Here is a 19,119-nt window from a genome sequence, read left to right on the forward strand (position 1 = left end):
TTGGGCTCTCTGGAAGCGCATTTTCTGCCTCCGCCGTAATGGCGCTCACAACGCCACCTACAACATAGGTGGCGTAGTTATCTGTGTCCGAACCGATGTCGACTATTTCGACGTCAAATTTCCTGACTCTGTCCAAGGATGGCGCAAAAGGTGGCTTTATATACACGAAGAAAGCGCCAATTCCGTGGAACACAACATAGTTCCTTTCGACGGAAACGCCAAAATTCAACGCCGCTATTCCTGGGACGCCGAAGCTTCCGACGAAGAGAAAAAGGCGACAGAAGCTCTTATGTCTCGTATTCATCAGCTTCAAAATACTCGAGGCAAAGAACTATCTGGTGTCCAAATCACTGCCTATTTTCTTAGGATTAGAGTGCAGCCTCTTCAGGCTCGCAAAAATCCCCTTTGGACGTATTCTGGTGTCAATGACGCAAATAGGCTCTCCAATGATCTTTCTGTGAAGGACTTGGAGAAGCTTATTCGAAGAATTACCTCGCTGAGTAAGAAGGATCCTATTCCTTCCTCTTGTCGCGTGGGACCCTACAGCTCCACCAATCCTCTCCCCGAGGTATTTTGTCTTCTCGAATTTTATCTTGTTGTGAATTTTCCCCGCATCTCATTGCATTGATATCTCTCTATTTTTCCCTTTGTCGCTATTTTCGTGTAGAATCACCCTACTATGACTTCCCTTCCTCCTCTTCCTGAGGATGGAGAAGTCGAAGAAATGGGCATTGTTACTGACGACAATCAAGAAGCTCCGTCCTTTGTGAATGATCCCGTGGATTCTCGAAAGTCTGCGGGATCTTCCGAGGACACCACGTCAGTCCAATCTCCTCCTCCCGCTGTTTCCCCACAAAGGAAAAGGAAAAGGAACGATGTCGAAGATTCCGGCACTTCCAAAGCCGAAGAAGTTGTTCCTTCTCCTCCGAAGGCAACTTATGATCCTTATGTTGCATCCCTCGTCAGCTCGTAAGTTCCTCGGCTTCCTCTTTATTTCGTAATCGAAGTTTTTCCTTGTCTTGCTTTTTATGCTATTGCTCCTTACTCGCAGTGATGACGAGGAAGAAGTACCAACTCGTGACGTAGCTCCTCGGACGAGCACGTCACACACTTTAGTTATTTCGGAGAAGCTCGTTGAAGGAGAAGAATCGTCGCCTCCTCAACAGAATGTTGATACATCTACTCTTCCTTCAAGCCCCCTTGTCCCTTCGCCAAAAAGGGCAAGGGTTGAAATGATCGTTGAGCCTCCTCCTCAGTTGAGCAACTCTTCGTCGCAGCTCTTGGATGATGTAAGTTTGTCGATGTCTATATTTCTTCTATTTTGCTTTTGTGGACCCTTACTTTTTGTAATGCCGAAGTTTTCCCCTTCTTTTCTTCTTCTTTGACAGCCTATGATCAAGGATCTTATCCGCATCGGGTCCCAATTTATTGGGTACCGCGAGTATGCCGACAGAGCCGAAGGTAACGACTTTTATACTTGCTGTTTTTTCCTTGGTTTTTTACTCCTGCTGCTTGTCGCTATTTTTGATCTTTCTTCTCTCTCTTTTCCACATCTCAACAGAAAAACTGGCAGAGGCTAACGAACGTGCCGAGACACTTGCTCGAAAACTTGAGCAAAGTGAGGCGGCTCGCAAGAAAGCTGAGATTGCCGCTAGCGAAGCTAGAGCTGAAGCTGATGATGCCAAAGCAAAGGCCGCTAGTGTCGAGGAATTGCAGCAAAGGCTCAAAGATGCTCGAATCTGCCTTACACGAGCAAAAATCTGCACAAGCTGCACGTGAGCAAGGGATCATCAAGCGTTTGAAGTCGCAAAGTCGACGTACGCTGAGTAATATCCTCAATTTCTTCTATTTTATTGTACTTCCTGTATCTTTGTTTTTCAACTAATGTCTTGTCTCATGTGGCAGCCCAAACGGACCAAGATTTTGATGCGGAGAATCCCGTCAATGACCCTCTCCTTGACGCACTTTCTCTTTTGGAGCTCCATGGGCGCGAAATTCGTGAAGGCGTGGCCAATGCCAATGCGGGTTTGTCGGCGTTGTTCCCCTACTTCTTCCCGAAGAAAGAGGAACCTTCGACTTTCCTTGACCTTGCCAAGCTTTTCAATTCATCGGAAGATCTTGGACCGAAGATGCGCCATGAAAATATGAAGGTGGTCGTTGAAAATACTGTTGCTCGAGTTGCCGACAGCCAACGGACTCTCGGCTCGGATGAAGGTTGGCGACACCGATCGGATAGAACGAGTCGAGATGGAAGTCACTGATTAAGGCGGCCAAGCCCAATACGAAGAAAATCTTGGCGTATCTCGGGATCAAGCCAACTTCGACTCCTAGCTCCTCGAGGCCGGAGGTCTAGTTGCATGCCTCCTTGTTTCTGTTTCTTTTGCTCCTGTCGCCATTTTAGCCTTGGCGACAATTACTCACTTAGTCCTCCTGGAGAACTTTCTTTTGTAATACCCATGTAAATTTTCTAGCAAGTAATGAAATTTCCCTTCGTGCTTTTCATTGATCCTGGGCCTTTCTTTTCCAGTTAATATTTGATAACTACTCGACTCCTCCTTGTTCCGCCGCTGCTTCACTCGCATCTTCCTTCTCGAAGAAAATACTAGTCGACCATAATCTCCTCGAGAGTTCATCAAGCGGACATTTGTCGGAAGATTTGCAAGAATTTCGACAACAACTTCGATCTATGAAGAAACAAACTTTGGCCATGATGGAACAATCTCGAAAAGCCTCCGAGGGAGAAAAACTTGCTCTTCATCAAGCCGAAGAAGGCTGTGGCTGCTAGGGATGCTCGCTGCATCTTGGAAGCAAAGGGAGCCACAACCCGGGAAAATAGTATGCTTGAGCTAGTGCTGGGAGCTAGGACAGATATGCTAGGTACGTTTTTGCTTTCGTTTGATGCCTCTTCTTTATCTTGCTTGTGCCTTTCTTCCAATTTCTTGCCCTGTCGCTTTTAACGAGCTCGGTTCTTGATTCTCGTCGCCGAAGATCAGAGAGTGAATGAGAGGACAAATCTTCTTGTTAATCTCTCCCTTAATCATGGGTGTTTGTTTTGGGCCACTCCTGAACGAACCCAACAAATTGTTAGGTTCCAAGATCGTGCTTGCCAGGTGCGCGATTTTCTCAGCTTTTGCACGTCGACATTAACCCTTGTCTATAGGAATCTGTTTCCGCGAAACGAGGTTCCAAAAACTCTTCCCGAATTATTGGAGGTATTCGAGAGATGCTCCTCGCATCCATAACTTTGTGCGGGCTCAACTCACTGCTGGAGCGAGATTTGCCATGATTATGATAAACATTTGTTATCCAAAGTTGGACCTCGACGAAGATTGTTGCTGGTTGCCCGGCCAAGAAAACGCGTCGAAAAAATGATATTGACTCAATCGATGCAATGGTAGCTCCTGTAGCTGAATCGATGATAGATGAACTTCTTCGGATGGACTCGGAGTTTTTTACCAAGGGTTCTTATGCTGAGCATAAGACAACCAGGGGCTTGTCCGTAGATACTATCTTGGGATTTAACTGACTTGTATTATATTGGAAACTTATATCTCACTCTTTTTTAATGTCCCTTCTCTTTTTTATGTTCCCGAAGGATTTTATTGTATATTGCTGAGGTCCTCTATGTTGTTGAAGCCCCCGAGCCTAACTAGGCGAAGATTGCACTATTTTTCCTTCCTTGAAATCTATTTTTTCTGCTGGAAAAAGACATCTTTGTTTGTCCCTTGGGTAGATTGCCCATTTTTGAGTATCTTTGATGTCGAAGTTCTATATTTGCATGGCGAGGTTTTTAAACCAAGGCACTTACGTTTTTTGATGTGTACACTATATTTATGATTGCTGTCTTCCGACTTTGTTATATTTGGCGAGGTATTAATGTACCAAGGCGAAATATTTCAGTGAATCTATATTGTATGTATTTTGAGACTTGGGCGTTTGAGCCCCGAGCGTGTCGAAAAATAAGAAGTATATCTCCACTATCTTTATTATATTGCAGCACCACGAGCCCGCCTCATTAAAAACCTTTCCCGGCCCCACTCGGTGCCCCGAAAAAGGAAAAGAGTGCGTCCGAAAACTCGTGGGCGTTTCAAGTACATTGAAGTTTTTACAAGGACTATATTTTAGCTCTAGGCGTAGAGCCGCCCGAGTTGCGCCACGTTCCGGGGGTTTTGCTCCTCTACCCTCGTCTTCTTGTCCTTTATTCCGTATGCTCCTCCTCCAATTACTTCCGTGACGATATAGGGACCAAGCCATGGTGACTCGAGTTTTTCATGACTTTTTTGCGTGAGCCGAAGAACTAAGTCCCCCACTTGAAAAGATCTTGGCCGCAAACGTCGACCGTGATAATTTTTCAAGTCCCGTTGATATTTGGTGACCCTTGATAATACTTCGTCTCGGGCTTCGTCGAGTGCATCTACATCGTCTTCCAATGCTGTCTTTGACGCTTCTTCATCATATGCTGTGACTCTAGGGGAGTCGTGCTCTATTTCTATCGGAAGTACTGCTTCCGCGCCATGGACTAGAAAAACGGGGTTTCTTGTGTCGCCGTATTTGGTGTTGTTCGGATGCTCCACAAGCACACTTGGTAGTTCTTCGGGCCGGGTATGTCGAGCTTTTTCTAAAGGTCCCAACGGACGCTTCTTGATGCCATTGCGGATGATGCCGTTGGCTTTCTCGACTTGCCCATTGGTTTGAGGATGTGCAAGCGACGCAAAGTTCAGCTTGATACCCACCTCTTTGCAATAGTCTTTGAATTCATTGGATGTGAAATTGCTGCCGTTGTCTCGTGACGATGCTCGTGGGGCACTCCAAATCCGAAGACGAGGCCTTTTATGAATTTTACTGCAGATGCTCCGTCCGGTGAATTTATCGGCTTCGCTTCTATCCACTTTGTAAATTTGTCGACGCCTACTAGCATGTATTCCTTTCCTCCCGGCCACGATTTGTGTAACTTGCCCACCATATCGAGTCCCCATTGTGCAAAGGGCCACGACAAAGGTATTGGTGCTAGCTCTGCTGCTGGAGAGTGAGGTTTTGCGGCAAACCTTTGACACGCGTCGCAAGTTCGTACTATGTCCTTAGCGTCCTCAATTGCTCGTTAACCAAGTAGAATCCTGCCCGAAAAACCTTGGCTGCGATAGCTCGACTACTTGCGTGGTGGCCACATATTCCTTCGTGTACATCCTTCGAATTATTCTTCCTTCTTCGGGTGTGACGCACCTTTGCAAGACGCCTGAAATACTTCTCTTATATAATTCTCCCTTAACCACTCGTGAAAGCTTTGGAGCGTCGAATTACTCGCCTTGCCTCGACCGGATCGTCGGGTATTTCTTTCCCGAGTATATATGATATGTATGGCTGCATCCACGGTATCCGTATTACCATGACCAGGTCTTGCTCTTCTTCTTCTTCCTCTTGCTTCTCCTTGGTAGCCCCCGAGGGTTTCTTCTCCTTCTTTTTTGATTTTGTCGACTCGGTGGATCTCTCCGTTATCTCTTCCCAAAATACACCTGGTGGGACCGCAAGGCACTCGCGACCCGATGTTTGCAAGAACGTCGGCTTCGTCGTTGCTCAATCTACTAATATGATTTACTTCGCATCCATCGAATAACTTCTCGAGCTCATTGTACACCTCCTTGTATGCCATCATGCTATCATTGACTGCGTCACATTGGTTCATAACTTGCTGAGCCACCAACTGTGAATCGCCAAAGATTTTTAATCGAGTTGCTCCGCAGGCTTTCGCCATCTTCATCCCGTGTATGAGAGCCTCGTATTCTGCTTCATTGTTAGATGCGTTAGGGAACGTCATCCGAAGGATGTACTTCAACTTGTCGCCTTCAGGTGATATGAGTACTACTCCTGCGCCAGCCCCTTCTAGTCTCTTGGACCCATCAAAGTTCATAGTCCAGGTTCTCGACAAATCTGGAGGTCCTGTATTTTGCAACTCCATCCACTCTGCGATGAAGTCCGGCAGACGGCGCCAATTGACAAGGGATTAACTTATCAATGCCTATGGATTGTAGGCTAGGGTTTAGTTAGAAGTAGAGGGCAAGTAGATCTCGAAGGTTTCAGCCGAAAAGTACTCGACGAATATGAAAACTAGGGTTTGCAAACAATGATTCGATGATCCCCTCGTCCCTCGACTCCCCCTTTATATAAGAGGTGGAGCCGAGGGTTTCGTTTTGTACAAGTTACAGAGTCCGGGACGGTTTCTAACTCATTCCGCCAGATTTACAAACAACACTTCCTATTACAATTCTACTTTCCTTAAGTATATCTTGGGCTCTCGAACCTTCTTATTCTTCGGGTAGTGGGCCTTCGATAAACCCCGGGTACTATATTCAGCAGGCCCATTTGGGATGCCTATGTCAATGGTAACATAACATGCTCTTTTAAATAGGAAGCTTGAAGTTGCTCATGGGACTTGGTGAGGATAGAGTGTTCGCTCTCCAAGACCTTGTGGGCCTTGTCTAGATCATCTAGATCCTTAACAAGTTTATCATGACCAACACCAACTTTGGAATTTTCCTTTTTAAGCAATTTTACTTGAGCTTTAGCATGGTCTCTTTCCTTAGTGAGTTTAGAAACTATTTCATTTTGAGACACTTCAAGGGTTTCAAGTTGCTCTTCAAGAGAGGCTACGGTCTCTTGTTCTTCTTCAAGATCATTCTTTAGTGATGCTACATCATCGGCATACTCTCGTTCAAGAGCACCCTTTTTATCAATGGTGTTCTCATGCATCCAAATAAGTTTTTGGCTCTCAATAGCGGTAGTCAAGATTTCAAAGAAGTGAGAGCTAGCAATTTTATCTTTGTAAAGAACCTTGAATACACTCTCACCTTTATCGCGTAGAGAGACAACCCAATCCTCTTCTTCATATTCATCCTCATTCTTATCACCACGAGACATATTAGGTTCCATGGTAGGAGGTACCGTGGAACCCTTGGCCATAAGGCATATATGAGGACCGTGAGATAAAGATGAGGAGTTACTTGAGGCTCCTTTCAAGATCTTGTCTTGACCAATAGAATCTTTGGTTTCCTCTACATTGTTAGACACACAACAACTAGAGGAAATAGAATCATTTTTATCATGGCCACAAGACAATGCAAGCATATCATCATTACATTTTTTCAAGCAACTTACACATGATATGCAAGGACTATCAACACAAGCATGTAAATCATTTCTAGTGCTAGATGTGTTTAAGTCCAAAGATGAAGCATTGCAATGAGATAGAGATGAAGAATCATCAATAGTAAGCTCAATATCAAAATTGCAATTTTCATCACCACTCACCATATCATTACCTTGTGTCTTACCACACTTTGGTGAAGTGGATGAAGATGAGAACTCATCACGGCCGGAAGTGGAAGCAATACAATCATCCTCAATAATATTGGACACATCATATTTGTCTTGAAGCTTTGTCCATAATTCATGAGCACTCCCAAAAGGCATGATTGATGAAGTAACTACATTGCTCACAACAATGGAAAACACATGAGAAGCAAGAGCATCGAGACAAGAGTTTTTCTCCTCCTCAAGAGATAAATTTTGAGGATCCTTAGGAGAAGAAAAACCCATGTCAAGAAATCGCTCCATGTCCGGGGACATACGCCGCAAAATATTAAGCACATAAATTTTCCATAGATCATAATTTGTGCCATCAAATATAAACAAGTTATTGTGCGCTAATCCCCTAACCGACATCTTTACTCTCAAGGCGGTGAAGCCTAAGAATGAGAGACCTTGCTTGATACCAATTGAAAGGACACGGATGTCGCCTAGAGGGGGGGTGAATAGGCGATTTAAAACTTTTATGAGATGGGCTTAACAAATGCGGAATAAAACTAGCGTTTACTTTGTCAAGCCCAAAGCCTATATACTATGGTTCACCTATGTGCACCAACAACTTATTCTAAGAAAGAGTTCACCTATGTGCACCAACAACATATGCTAAGCAATACAAGCAAGTATGTGATAGCAAGATATATATAACTTCAAGCACGATGGCTATCACAAGGTAAAGTGCATAAGTAAAGAGCTCGGGTATAGAGATAACCGAGGCACGCGGGAGACGATGATTTATCCCGGAGTTCACACTCTTGCGAGTGCTAATCTCCGGTGGAGAGGTGCGGTTGCTTAGTGCTCCCGAACGCCACAAGAGGCTCACCTTGAGGTGTGGTTGCTCGATGCACACCAACGCCACAAAGGCCTCACCCCAAGATGCGGTACTCACACCACACACCGAACGCCACGAAGGCGCCTCACCTAAATCTCCGGTGACCCTCGCCACAAAGGCCTAGGTCACGGTTCCACTAAGGGATTTCCTTCGAGGCGGAAACCGGGCCTTACACAAAGATTGGGGCACACATCCACAACTTAATTGGAGGCTCCCAACAAACCGCCACAAAGGCCTAGAATCCGTCTAGGGTTCCAAGAACCCAAGAGTAACAACCTTCTTGCTTTCACCACCACGAATCACCGTGGAGAACTCAAACCGATGCACCAAATGCAATGGCAAGAACACCACAAAGATGCTCAAGTCCTTCTCTCTCAAATTCCAACAAAGCTACAAAAGCTATTGGGGGAATAAGAGAGGAAGAACAAATGAATTCACAAAGAACACCAAGATCAAGATCTAGAGAGTTCCACTCACAAAGAGATGGATTTGATTGGTAGAAATGTAGATCTAGATCTCCTCTCTCTTTCCCTCAAGAATATGCAAGAATCATGGGAGGAATCAAGAACTAGGGCAAGCTTTGAAGTACAACAATGGAGGGAGAGAGAGAAAGTGAACCAACCAGCCCAAGGAGGAAGAAGGGGGTCTTATATACCCCTCCCAACGAAATATGACCGTTTGGGACCTCCCGGGCCGGAAAATCCGCCCCGGGCCGGATTATCCGCCCCGAAATCGCCCCTGGCTCGGGCCGGATATTTGGCCGGATATTGTCCCAGTTTTGGTCATTCGGGCCGGATTATCCGCCCCCCCCAGAAAACTGCAGAAACACCAAAACTAAAACGGGCATAACTTTAGCATCCGGACTCCGATTTTGATGATCTTGGGCTTGTTTTGAAGCTAGGAACAAGCTCTACAAGATCATGCAGGAAACCATCATAGTCCAACAAGGGAGGATAGAAACAAATGATGAAAGGTTTGACCTATCTAAAAAGACATACCGGTAAAACCTCCAATCTCGAAAATGCAACAAGTTGCCCATGCAAAAACCATTCTCAATGAACTAGAGCTTGTCATGAGAATAATCACAAGCTCTAAAACATCACATGGATAAGATCCAAATAAAACCAAGAAAGATGATGAACCAAACTCGAAAACGCAACAAGTGATCTATGCGAAATCCGCTTTCGATGAACTAGAGCTTGTCATGAGAATAAGCACAAGCTCTAAAACATCACATGGATAAGGTCCAAATAACAACCAAGAAAGATGATGCAAGGATGCAAAGGTTTGAGCTCTCTCCGAACGATACGATCGAGTTACTCACTCGAGAGCCCTCTTGATAGTACGGCAACTAAACTATAAACCGGTCTCCAACTACACTATGAGACCGGTGAGAAACAAACCCTATCAAGAGCAAACCTTATACTTGCGCATACCACTTGAGCTCGATGACGACGATCTTGACCTCAACAAGATGGAACGCCTTTCTTGCTTGTGCTTGCTTGATGAAGTCTTGTGGATTGCTCCCCCATAATCCACCATGGGAGAGCTTCTTCTTTGGCGCATCTTCACATAGCCATGACCACCATGTGGATGTGGATTGCTCCCCCTAATCCACCATGGGAGAGCTTCTTCTTCGGCGCATCTTCACATATCCATGAACATCATATGGATGGCAAGACTCAAGCAAAAGATCTCTTCGAGATGGCTCATCTTGAACTTGCACTTCATTTCTTCATTCTTCATCATGTTGATGTCTTGAAGTAACTTGAGGGCTCACTTCATCTTCATCTTCAAGACATACTTGACACTTGATATCCTTCATCAATTTCTTCTTATTGCAACCTTGAAGCCAACATATGGTTCAAGAATTGCCTATGGACAACCCCTTGAAGCCAACATATGGTTCAAGAATTGCCTATGGACAACCCCTACAAATATAACTCAATGCAAACATTAGTCCATAGGGATTGTCATTAATTACCAAAACCACACATGGGGGCTCCATGCACTTTCACCGTGGTAGATGCTCGCCTGGCACACACACGGTGGGTGTGGTTGTTATTCAGTGTTGGATGGTTTTCGTGGATGCTCCCTGGCCTCTCCCTTTCTCTGCATTCTCCAGTGACACACACGCGCCGGCCGGCCGGACTCTCACGTCGTGGATGCTTCGCTGGCGCGCACGCACAAGGCTGACCGGCCTCTCCCTTTCTCTGTTTTCTAGTAATCCAAAGTACCTCTCTGTATATAGGTGGTGCCTTGGTTCTTATTTTTCCGTTGTGCTGCTGGAATTAACAGTAGCAGAGTACTTGACAACTATGTTGTGTCATGTCATGTTGTTATTGTTAAGCTTCATGCACTAGCCACTTGAACCAAAAGTCCGAACCGATGGAAAGGGCTAGGCAATTCACATATACACTTCACAACACCCCCACTCGCGTGTGACGGGAGAAGATAAAGTCAACACGTGAAGAAAGAAGAAGAGCACACCGAAACAGGGGTGGCTAAAGAGGGGGGAAACAACAATTTTTAGGCTTAATTGCGAAAACCATGTGAAAGCCAGGATTTGAACTTGAGACCTGGGGCTCTGATACCATGTTAAGCTTCATGCACTAGCCACTTGAACCAAAAGTCCAAACTGATGGAAAGGCTAGGCAATTCACATATACACTTCACAACAGTTATTTCAGCCTTATTCTATTTATTTTACTATTTTAATATGTGTGAAAAATAATATATATATTCTAATATATACATGCTATATTTTTACATATACATAAATTTTGTCTGAACTCAAAAAATATCAAATTCCATGGTTTGTACGTCCAAACAAGAATTGGAATTGGGTACACCCTTGACTCTAACATCAAATTTCAAGCGCATCCAAACGATAGAATTTGAATTCGAAACCAATTCATTTCCCTCCTGGATTTGGAATTCCCAGTCTAATTCAATTCCAGATCCAATTCGCTGCATCCAAACACAGCTAAGGCACATTTGGTTTTTCTTCTGTATTTCTCGTTTCCGCGGTGTTTTCGGCTTTCATTGGTTTTATGTGAGTTCAGCTAGTTTCCAACTATTTTTTCCTGGTTCTCCGAGAGTTACAACTTTTTCGAGAATGTTTAGATTTTCAAAATTCTAAATATGTTCATTTTTTAAAACCATTCGCTGTTGAAAAAAATTGTTTTGAATATCCAGAATTTGAAAATATTCATTTTTGAAAATGTCTAGATTTTGAAAATGCTCGATCTAGCTAAAAGAGTGTTTGGTTATGAAAAGATCTTCGAAAAATGTGCGATTTCTAGAATAGTTCTTTTTTAATTATAATGTTTGGATGTGTGAAATCCTCGACATGGATAGAATATGGGCCCTGCCCATTTTAGAAATCCTGACGTGGCCCTGATTAGTTCACCTCTTAAGATGGTGATGAATAGAAGCTCCCGGTCGAAGGATGATAGGGGACTCGTAAGCTCGGCCCAAGAATGAGGCCCGCCGTATTATTAACCTAGTTGCCCTTGTTGGCCCACTCCTGCCTGCACAGCGACCAGCTGCGGGAAAATTTGTTCACACGGCTCCGATAAAAAACGAGAGTAGTTGTACACTGCCTACTCTAGACCTCATGTGTATACAAACCGCCCACACCAGACGACAAGGCGGCTGCCGTTATGTTAAGTTCCTTTCATGCTCACTCTAATGTGATCTCTTGGTTTTAAGTGAGAGGCTACATTCTCCTCCCTGCTCGTGTCAACCGCTGACATAGGCATCTCCAATGGGCCTGCCGAAGATGGTACTGGGGTTTATGGGAAGCCCATGACCCGAAGTTTATGAAACCCGGAAGTCCAGTTATGAAATAGTTTGGAAATATAGGGTTGTATTAGGAATATTGACTTGTAAACTATTACAGGACGAACTCAAAGATTCTCCCGGACTTTGTAACTTGTACATCACGAAACCCTCGGCTCCGCCTCCTATATAAGGGGAGTCGAGGGACATAGAAGGGATCGATTTCATTGTCAACACAACCATAGTTTCTAGCAGTCGAGTAATTTTCCGGCTGAACCCTCGGGATCTACTTGTCCTCTACTTCCAACTAAACCCTAGTCTACAATGCGTAGGCATTGACAAGTCGATACCTTGTCAACCGCTCTCCTGATGATTGTTGGGGCGGAAGCACCAAAGAAACACATAGAGAAGGCGGTTCAGTGAGATTCTTCTTATTGTTCTCACGTGGAAATTGCTTTATGATAACTGCAAAAACACAGATCATGTGTAGCTAGTTTTGAAGTAAGAATATCAAAACACGAGGAGATATTAGTAATGATCTTAATGCCCCTTGTTACTATTATCTAGGGGGTACTTATAAGTTATTCTAATTTCAAGATGAAGTATATAAAAGAGTTGTTTTGTGTTGAAAACTAAAGCAAATAAGAACAAAGAAATAAACTAATGTAAACTAAAACAAGAGAGTATTGAGAATGTCCTGTGATATGGTTGAGGGGTTCTCGAGGAGTGTAGGTTCCACCACTATTATTGATATTACTTATGATTAGAATAAATTATATCTTTGCCAAGTTTATGTGTGGGAGAGCTCCGTAATAAGATGCGTCCAGAAAGCCATCGGTTATCGCATCTCTAAATAACCACAGCAGTCAGCCTTCTGCAAGCCACATATTGACTATTTGCTATTAAGGGGTGTACCCCATGGTCATCGATATGAACTTTGTGAATCCCTCTTATCCCCCTCATCCATATATTAGAGCGCCGCTACGATAATAATGCCACCTCCCGCCGTTCACTCTACCACACTTCTAAGGGTAGTTCCCACTCAAGACCATAAGTCATATATTACATGGTGCACAACATGTAACATCAAGAGAGAAAACTAACACATATTCATAGATCAAATGTATAAAACATCTTTATTTCACATCATAATATTACTAGGGTCTCTCCATATCTCCACAAGAACAAAGGGACTACTCATACATGAAGGGAATCAACATCATGACAATATGAATATGAATGTACAGTTGCATACAAGTGTAAATCCTAATAAAGTTTGAATCACAACCAAGTAGACAAAAGGGGATCAGTGATGGAGACGTTGATGATGGAGATCGATGCGTTACCCTTCAAGTCCTAGCCTCCTCCTCCTCTTCTGTGTGTTGATGGACATGGTGTTGGGAGCGACGGCTGCGGAGATGGCGGAGCAGCAGGGTTCCGCCCCTTAGGGCATGGATGAAGTGGTGCCTCTACTTGCCTCTTCCTCTCTTTATATAGGCGCTGGAGGTCGGTTTCGCGAACCGACGGAGCCTGGGGCCAAATATGCCCATCGGGCCTTCACAAATGTTGTTCCGTTTGACAAAACAGACCCGACGGCACCCGATACGGCTGTACGGTACGGGCGGGGCTGCCCGTACCGATGCTCGTTAAACTTGTTGATGGTTTCATATTTTGCTCGCCATTTCTTCATCTGGACTCCGATTGAGATGTTCTTCGGCTCGTTGAACTCGTATGGACAAGGGCTACAACACCATGGCCTTAGAACTTAAATATAAGATGTTGGAAAATATCACTTTTCCTACACCTTATATGGCCAAGTCTGATGCCTGTAATTCTCCCATCTTGTACCCTCTTGATCCATTTTGCTCCCTCTTTCCATGATCGCCAATAACACCTAAACACATATCAAAGACAAGGGAAACATAATAAAATCCTACTAATACTACTAAATATGCAAGGCTCATATGAAAATGAACAAGAACTCGTAAGTACGCAAAATAGGCGTAGGTGTATCTAGCTGGAGCATGAAATGAGTGACAACATGAGTAATAGTGTACTTAAAAACCTCAGTAAAATAGTGCTAATTAAATATCGAGCTATCAAGTTACAAGATTTCTCTGAAGAAAAACTACTAAAAAAACAGAGTTATAAAGTCTCTCTAGAAAAAAATACTCCAAAAACACGGTATGCTAGAAAATTGGTGGTATATGTTCAAATTCATATTCAAACCCATTTAGCAGATCAGCAAGAACAAGTTATACAAGAATAGTGACCGTTTGCCTCTATCTGGAAAATACTCCAAAAACACGGTACTTTCGCATATCCTAAATAACTTTTTTTTAGAGAGAATCCTAAATAATTATTAAGAACTTAAAATTTCACATGTATTTTTTTTAGGGTAGTATGGCTTATTAGTGGCCCACGATATAAACCCAGCTGCCTACTCGGCCCATGTCAGACAGCCCAATTTCGCTCAAGGAAAAAAAAGCCACAGAGACCAGGCAGCGATTAGTTTAAGAACAAGTCAACCGGTCGGGGAACACATCGCTTTCCTTCCTTCTATCCTACCCGAGTCCCGTCTCCCCCGCTGCCGCCGCCGGCGTGCTCCGACGATGGGGGCGATCACCTCGGCGGAGCTCAACTTCCTCGTCTTCCGCTACCTCCAGGAGTCCGGTTCGTGCCCTTTTCGATCCGCCCCCTTTTCGATTGATTGGTTATTAGGTCGCGAGGATCTGGCGCGATTTGCGCGGATTTAGGGTTTAGGGTTTCTTGGTGGTGGATGCGGTGCGATTTGGTGGGCGGGGAGGGTTGGGATCTGGTGATTCTTGCAGTAATCTTCTGGCATGTGGCGCCGCCGCCGTCTCCGGCGGCGGTCTCGTCCCATCTAGAGCTCGGCCGGCGCCCCCGACATCCCAGGCCTTGTCCCCTCCGTCGCCACCATCTCCGGCGGTTGCCCCTCGCCTGCGCCTCCTCCCTTCCGTCCCCGACCCCTCCCTTCCGGCGGTTGCCCGTCTGCTCCTTTCCCCTCGCTGGTTCTTATCTAGTTTTATCCCCACGATTGGCCCTTTCTTTGATTTCGCTCTCGTTCCGTTGGGGAACCTGGTTGCAGTGTTCACGAATTTTGCTTGGTCGATGTTGGTGCTGTACGGGTCTGGATGGACGGGGAAGTGCTGGGTAATTGATTCACAGAAATTAGTGCGTGTTCATCGCGTTCAGCCCCATACTAGTGTCATACCAGTGGTCACTACCAAATCAATCCATCGACACATGATGAACAATTAGTGATTGATGATGTTTGAAAAGAAGACTGAAAATGATATACATGATCTTTGATTTTGGTTGATTTAATCAATTCTTGTAGAAACGAGAACTTACACACACTGCCGAGGACTGATTGTACTGTATACCAGTATAGGGGTGAGCTTCTCCCCCTGGCCCTACTCCTCAACCTAGCTACCCCCAACTAATATTTTTTGGGTAAAAAAAACAGAATTGATGAGTATATCCTGTAAGCATCTGGAACGGATGAATACATATGTGAAATAGAGAACGGAAAGTAGTACTTCACATGTAGAGTAAAAAAAACAGGGGTGATGTGGTACTTTCACTGAAAACCTCGCTGTAATGTGATTCCGGAGCTAACGTAGTAGCCAAAGCTTTTCATAGCTCCAGAGTTTAATAGGTGAAGGGGAGTTTAGACGTGGACTGAAGCTAGGTGGAGTGGACCTCTCCCAAACACACCCTTAGATTCGGACATGGTTCTAGGTTATGCAGTGTTGTTTCTCTTACTAATTTCTCTTTAGAGTTTTCTTCCCTTTACATACTAGCATGTGTTAGATAATAACTTTGCTCATGCTGGAACATGACCCCTTTTAGTTTCGTCCACCTCTGCCCTGGTATTGGTTTTTACTGGACTGCAAATGCGGAAATCCATGCACCTCATAAGTCAAACCCAGCATGAGCTATTGGTGATTTTTTATTTGGGTTCTGTTGATTTTCTGTAAGCATTTGGTACTCCTCCGTGCATTGAGGGAAGGGTGTTTTTTTTTTCTCAGGGCCTCTCAACTTCTGTCCCGTTCTTGTCATGCTCTACCATTTCAGCTCTTTGTTCTTATTCTTCAGGATATATTCTGTGCCATCTGCATTTCCATTGCACGCTTCTAGAATTGCTATCTGTAGTTATGTTTGAACGCGTGGTTTTCACTTTTCACTGATAATATTGTTTCTTCCAACCAACATTTCCAGGTTTTGTTCATGCCGCGTTTACTTTAGGGTATGAAGCAGGGCTTCATAAAGGTGGGATAGATGGAAATGTTGTTCCCCCTGGTGCTCTTATCACTGTCGTGCAGAAAGGCCTCCAGTACATAGAATTAGAAGCAAATACTGATGAAAATGATGAAGAAGCTGAGAAGGATTTTGCCCTTCTGGAACCTCTTGAAATCATCACAAAAGATGTTGAAGAGTTGCAACGGATTGTGAAGAGGAAAAAAAGGGAGAGGCTTCAGATTGACCTTGACAAGGACAAGGGAAAGGAGAAAGAATGCATGATCGAGGAACATGAACATCGTCTTGCAGGTGAACGGGAGAGAGAGCGCCACGGCAAAGAAAAAGACAAAGAGAGGGAAAAAGACAGAACCGAAAGAGACAGGGTGGAAGAGAAGGAGAAGGAAAGGGAAAAACAGAACACAGAGCGCATTGATAAGTTTAAGCCTGAAGAGGATTCCCTTGCCAGTGCAGGTCCTACACCAATGGATGTAACTACAACTCCTCAGGAAATTCTTAGTGCGGATGTAACCGTCTTGGAAGGACACAGTTCGGAGGTGTTTGCTTGTGCATGGAGCCCAACCGGCTCCCTTCTAGCTTCTGGCTCAGGAGACTCAACTGCTAGAATTTGGACAATTCCTGATGGTCCATGTGGTTCCATTCAACCATCTCCTGCAAGTGTTCATGTTCTAAAAAATTTCAAGGGCAGGACTAACGAGAAGAGCAAGGATGTCACCACGCTTGACTGGAATGGGGAAGGAACACTGCTAGCCACGGGCTCCTATGATGGGCAGGCAAGAATATGGAGTAGAGATGGGGAGTTGAAGCAGACTTTGTCCAGACACAAGGGACCTATATTTTCTCTGAAATGGAATAGGAAAGGCGATTGTCTCCTAAGCGGCAGTGTGGACAAAACTGCTATTGTGTGGGATACAAAGACATGGGAGTGCAAGCAGCAATATGAATTTCATTCAGCTCCAACACTAGATGTCGATTGGCGAAACAATAGCTCTTTTGCAACATGCTCAAATGACAACATGATCTACTTTTGCAAGATTGGGGATCCACGCCCAGTTAAAACATTCAGCGGCCACCAGAAAGAAGTTAATGCTATCAAGTGGGATCCAACTGGTTCTTTGTTGGCATCTTGTTCTGATGATTGTACTGCAAAGATATGGAGTGTGAAGCAGGACAAATGTGTGTATGATTTTAAGGAGCATAGTAAGGAGGTATACACCATTAGATGGAGCCCAACAGGTCCAGGAACAAGCAATCCCAATCAACAGCTGCTTTTGGCGAGCGCGTCGTTTGACTCGACTATCAAGCTATGGGATGTTGAGCAAGGACACCTTCTGTACAGCTTGGCTGGCCACGTGCAGCCAGTTTATTCTGTGGCATTTAGCCCTAATGGCGAGTACCTGGCCAGTGGGTCCCTGGACCAAAGCCTGCATATATGGTCCGTCAAAGAAGGCAGGATCGTGAAGACCTTTAGAGGGAGCGGTGGCATTTTTGAAGTGTGTTGGAACAAGGAAGGCAGCAAGTTAGCAGCCTGCTTCTCCAACAACACCGTCTGTGTCATGGATTTCAGGATGTAGCTTCACTGGAAGCTAAAGTAGGAAAGGCATGATAAGCATTGATTTCAGAATGCAGTTTCACTGAAATGTATTAAGCTGCAAAGCTAGAATGTCTGTTCTTTCCATTAGTGGGGCACTGCTAGCGTGCTCTAGGTGTCAGATGACTTTATATTTTGCTTGTACATGGGTTTTCTGTCGTTATGGTCGGAGCTAATGCACTCTTGCTATGCTTTATTACTTTAGTATATTTCCTGTCATTATGGTCTGAAGCTTAAATACTGCTCTAGTATACTGCATGCTCAGCATTTTAATTTTAGATATTCAATCTTACCTCCTGTAGGGTTTTCCTTAACATTTGAATTGCTGATTTTGTAGAACTGATATGACAAGTCCCAGTATAACGGTTGAACTTTATATTTGTGCTGTCAAAGTTGATTGGAGTTACGATGGGGCAGCAGGGCAGTTGTATCAATTGGCTGGTGTATGCTGATAATGGCGGTGCTGCCGGGAGCGATAATGTTCAGCAGCAGCTTCACACGCAGGTTTCGCGGAAGAGGTTCGCACCACTGCCGTGAGCTGGGGCCATGATCAGAGCAGTGCAGCGGCAGCTGAGTACGCACCAAACATGATGTTCTATGATTAGTACCTTGAATATTTGTTACTTCGACACCAGCACTAAGGAGTGGTTCATGCTTGAGGCATATCGATCAACCAGCTGTGACACAAGCTGCAACTACGGCATCAGCTTTAGATGCGTTAATTTGCTGGGGCAGATCAAATTCCAGTTCATGCAGAGAGTACTCTGGCAAGCAATATTTTTGAATCACCTACAGTTTTCATAAGTCTACGCCTTTGGATTAACACCTAACGATCAGCTCCATTTCACTCCATATATAGCATCTAAACTAAGATCACACCAATATTTCCTCGAGGTTGCGCAAATTTAAATAGTGCAACTCTACATTTAGTTGTTCACAATTTCCGGTGACTTAAATATGTACTCCAGAATATAATGGGGAGAAATGCATGGGCGGACCTAAGAGGGTGGGCTGGATGAGCCGTGGCCCGCCTTGAATTTTCGAAATTTATGACTACTATATCAACATTTAGGCAGCCTCTGACAAAAAAGCTCATAGAGTAACTTATGTACATCCTATTGGAACGATCCCTACACTTTTTTCTCTTCGAGGTCCATCCTCCACTCCTATACTCGCGGCGGGAACGCCACACTGAGCATACACAACTCCGCTTCGGCAGCCAGCGGGCAACGTACCCGCAATGTGAGAAGGCATCAATTTCAAGCAAGGTGCC

At 44.5% G+C, this 19,119-nt stretch overlaps 1 protein-coding gene across 1 annotated transcript; it reads left to right on the forward strand.

Moving 5' to 3' along the window:
• The first annotated feature begins 14,519 nt into the window (after positions 1-14,519).
• Positions 14,520-18,077, forward strand: LOC124653284 (WD40 repeat-containing protein HOS15-like). Its single transcript, XM_047192354.1, has 2 exons — positions 14,520-14,644; positions 16,217-18,077. The coding sequence occupies exons 1-2, from the start codon at positions 14,584-14,586 to the stop codon at positions 17,827-17,829; spliced, it is 1,674 nt and encodes a 557-aa protein (XP_047048310.1). The 5' UTR covers positions 14,520-14,583; the 3' UTR covers positions 17,830-18,077.
• Positions 18,078-19,119: the final 1,042 nt, after the last annotated feature.

The sequence above is a fragment of the Lolium rigidum genome, chromosome 5 (assembly GCF_022539505.1).
Source record: "Lolium rigidum isolate FL_2022 chromosome 5, APGP_CSIRO_Lrig_0.1, whole genome shotgun sequence".
Taxonomy (NCBI): Eukaryota; Viridiplantae; Streptophyta; class Magnoliopsida; order Poales; family Poaceae; genus Lolium; species Lolium rigidum.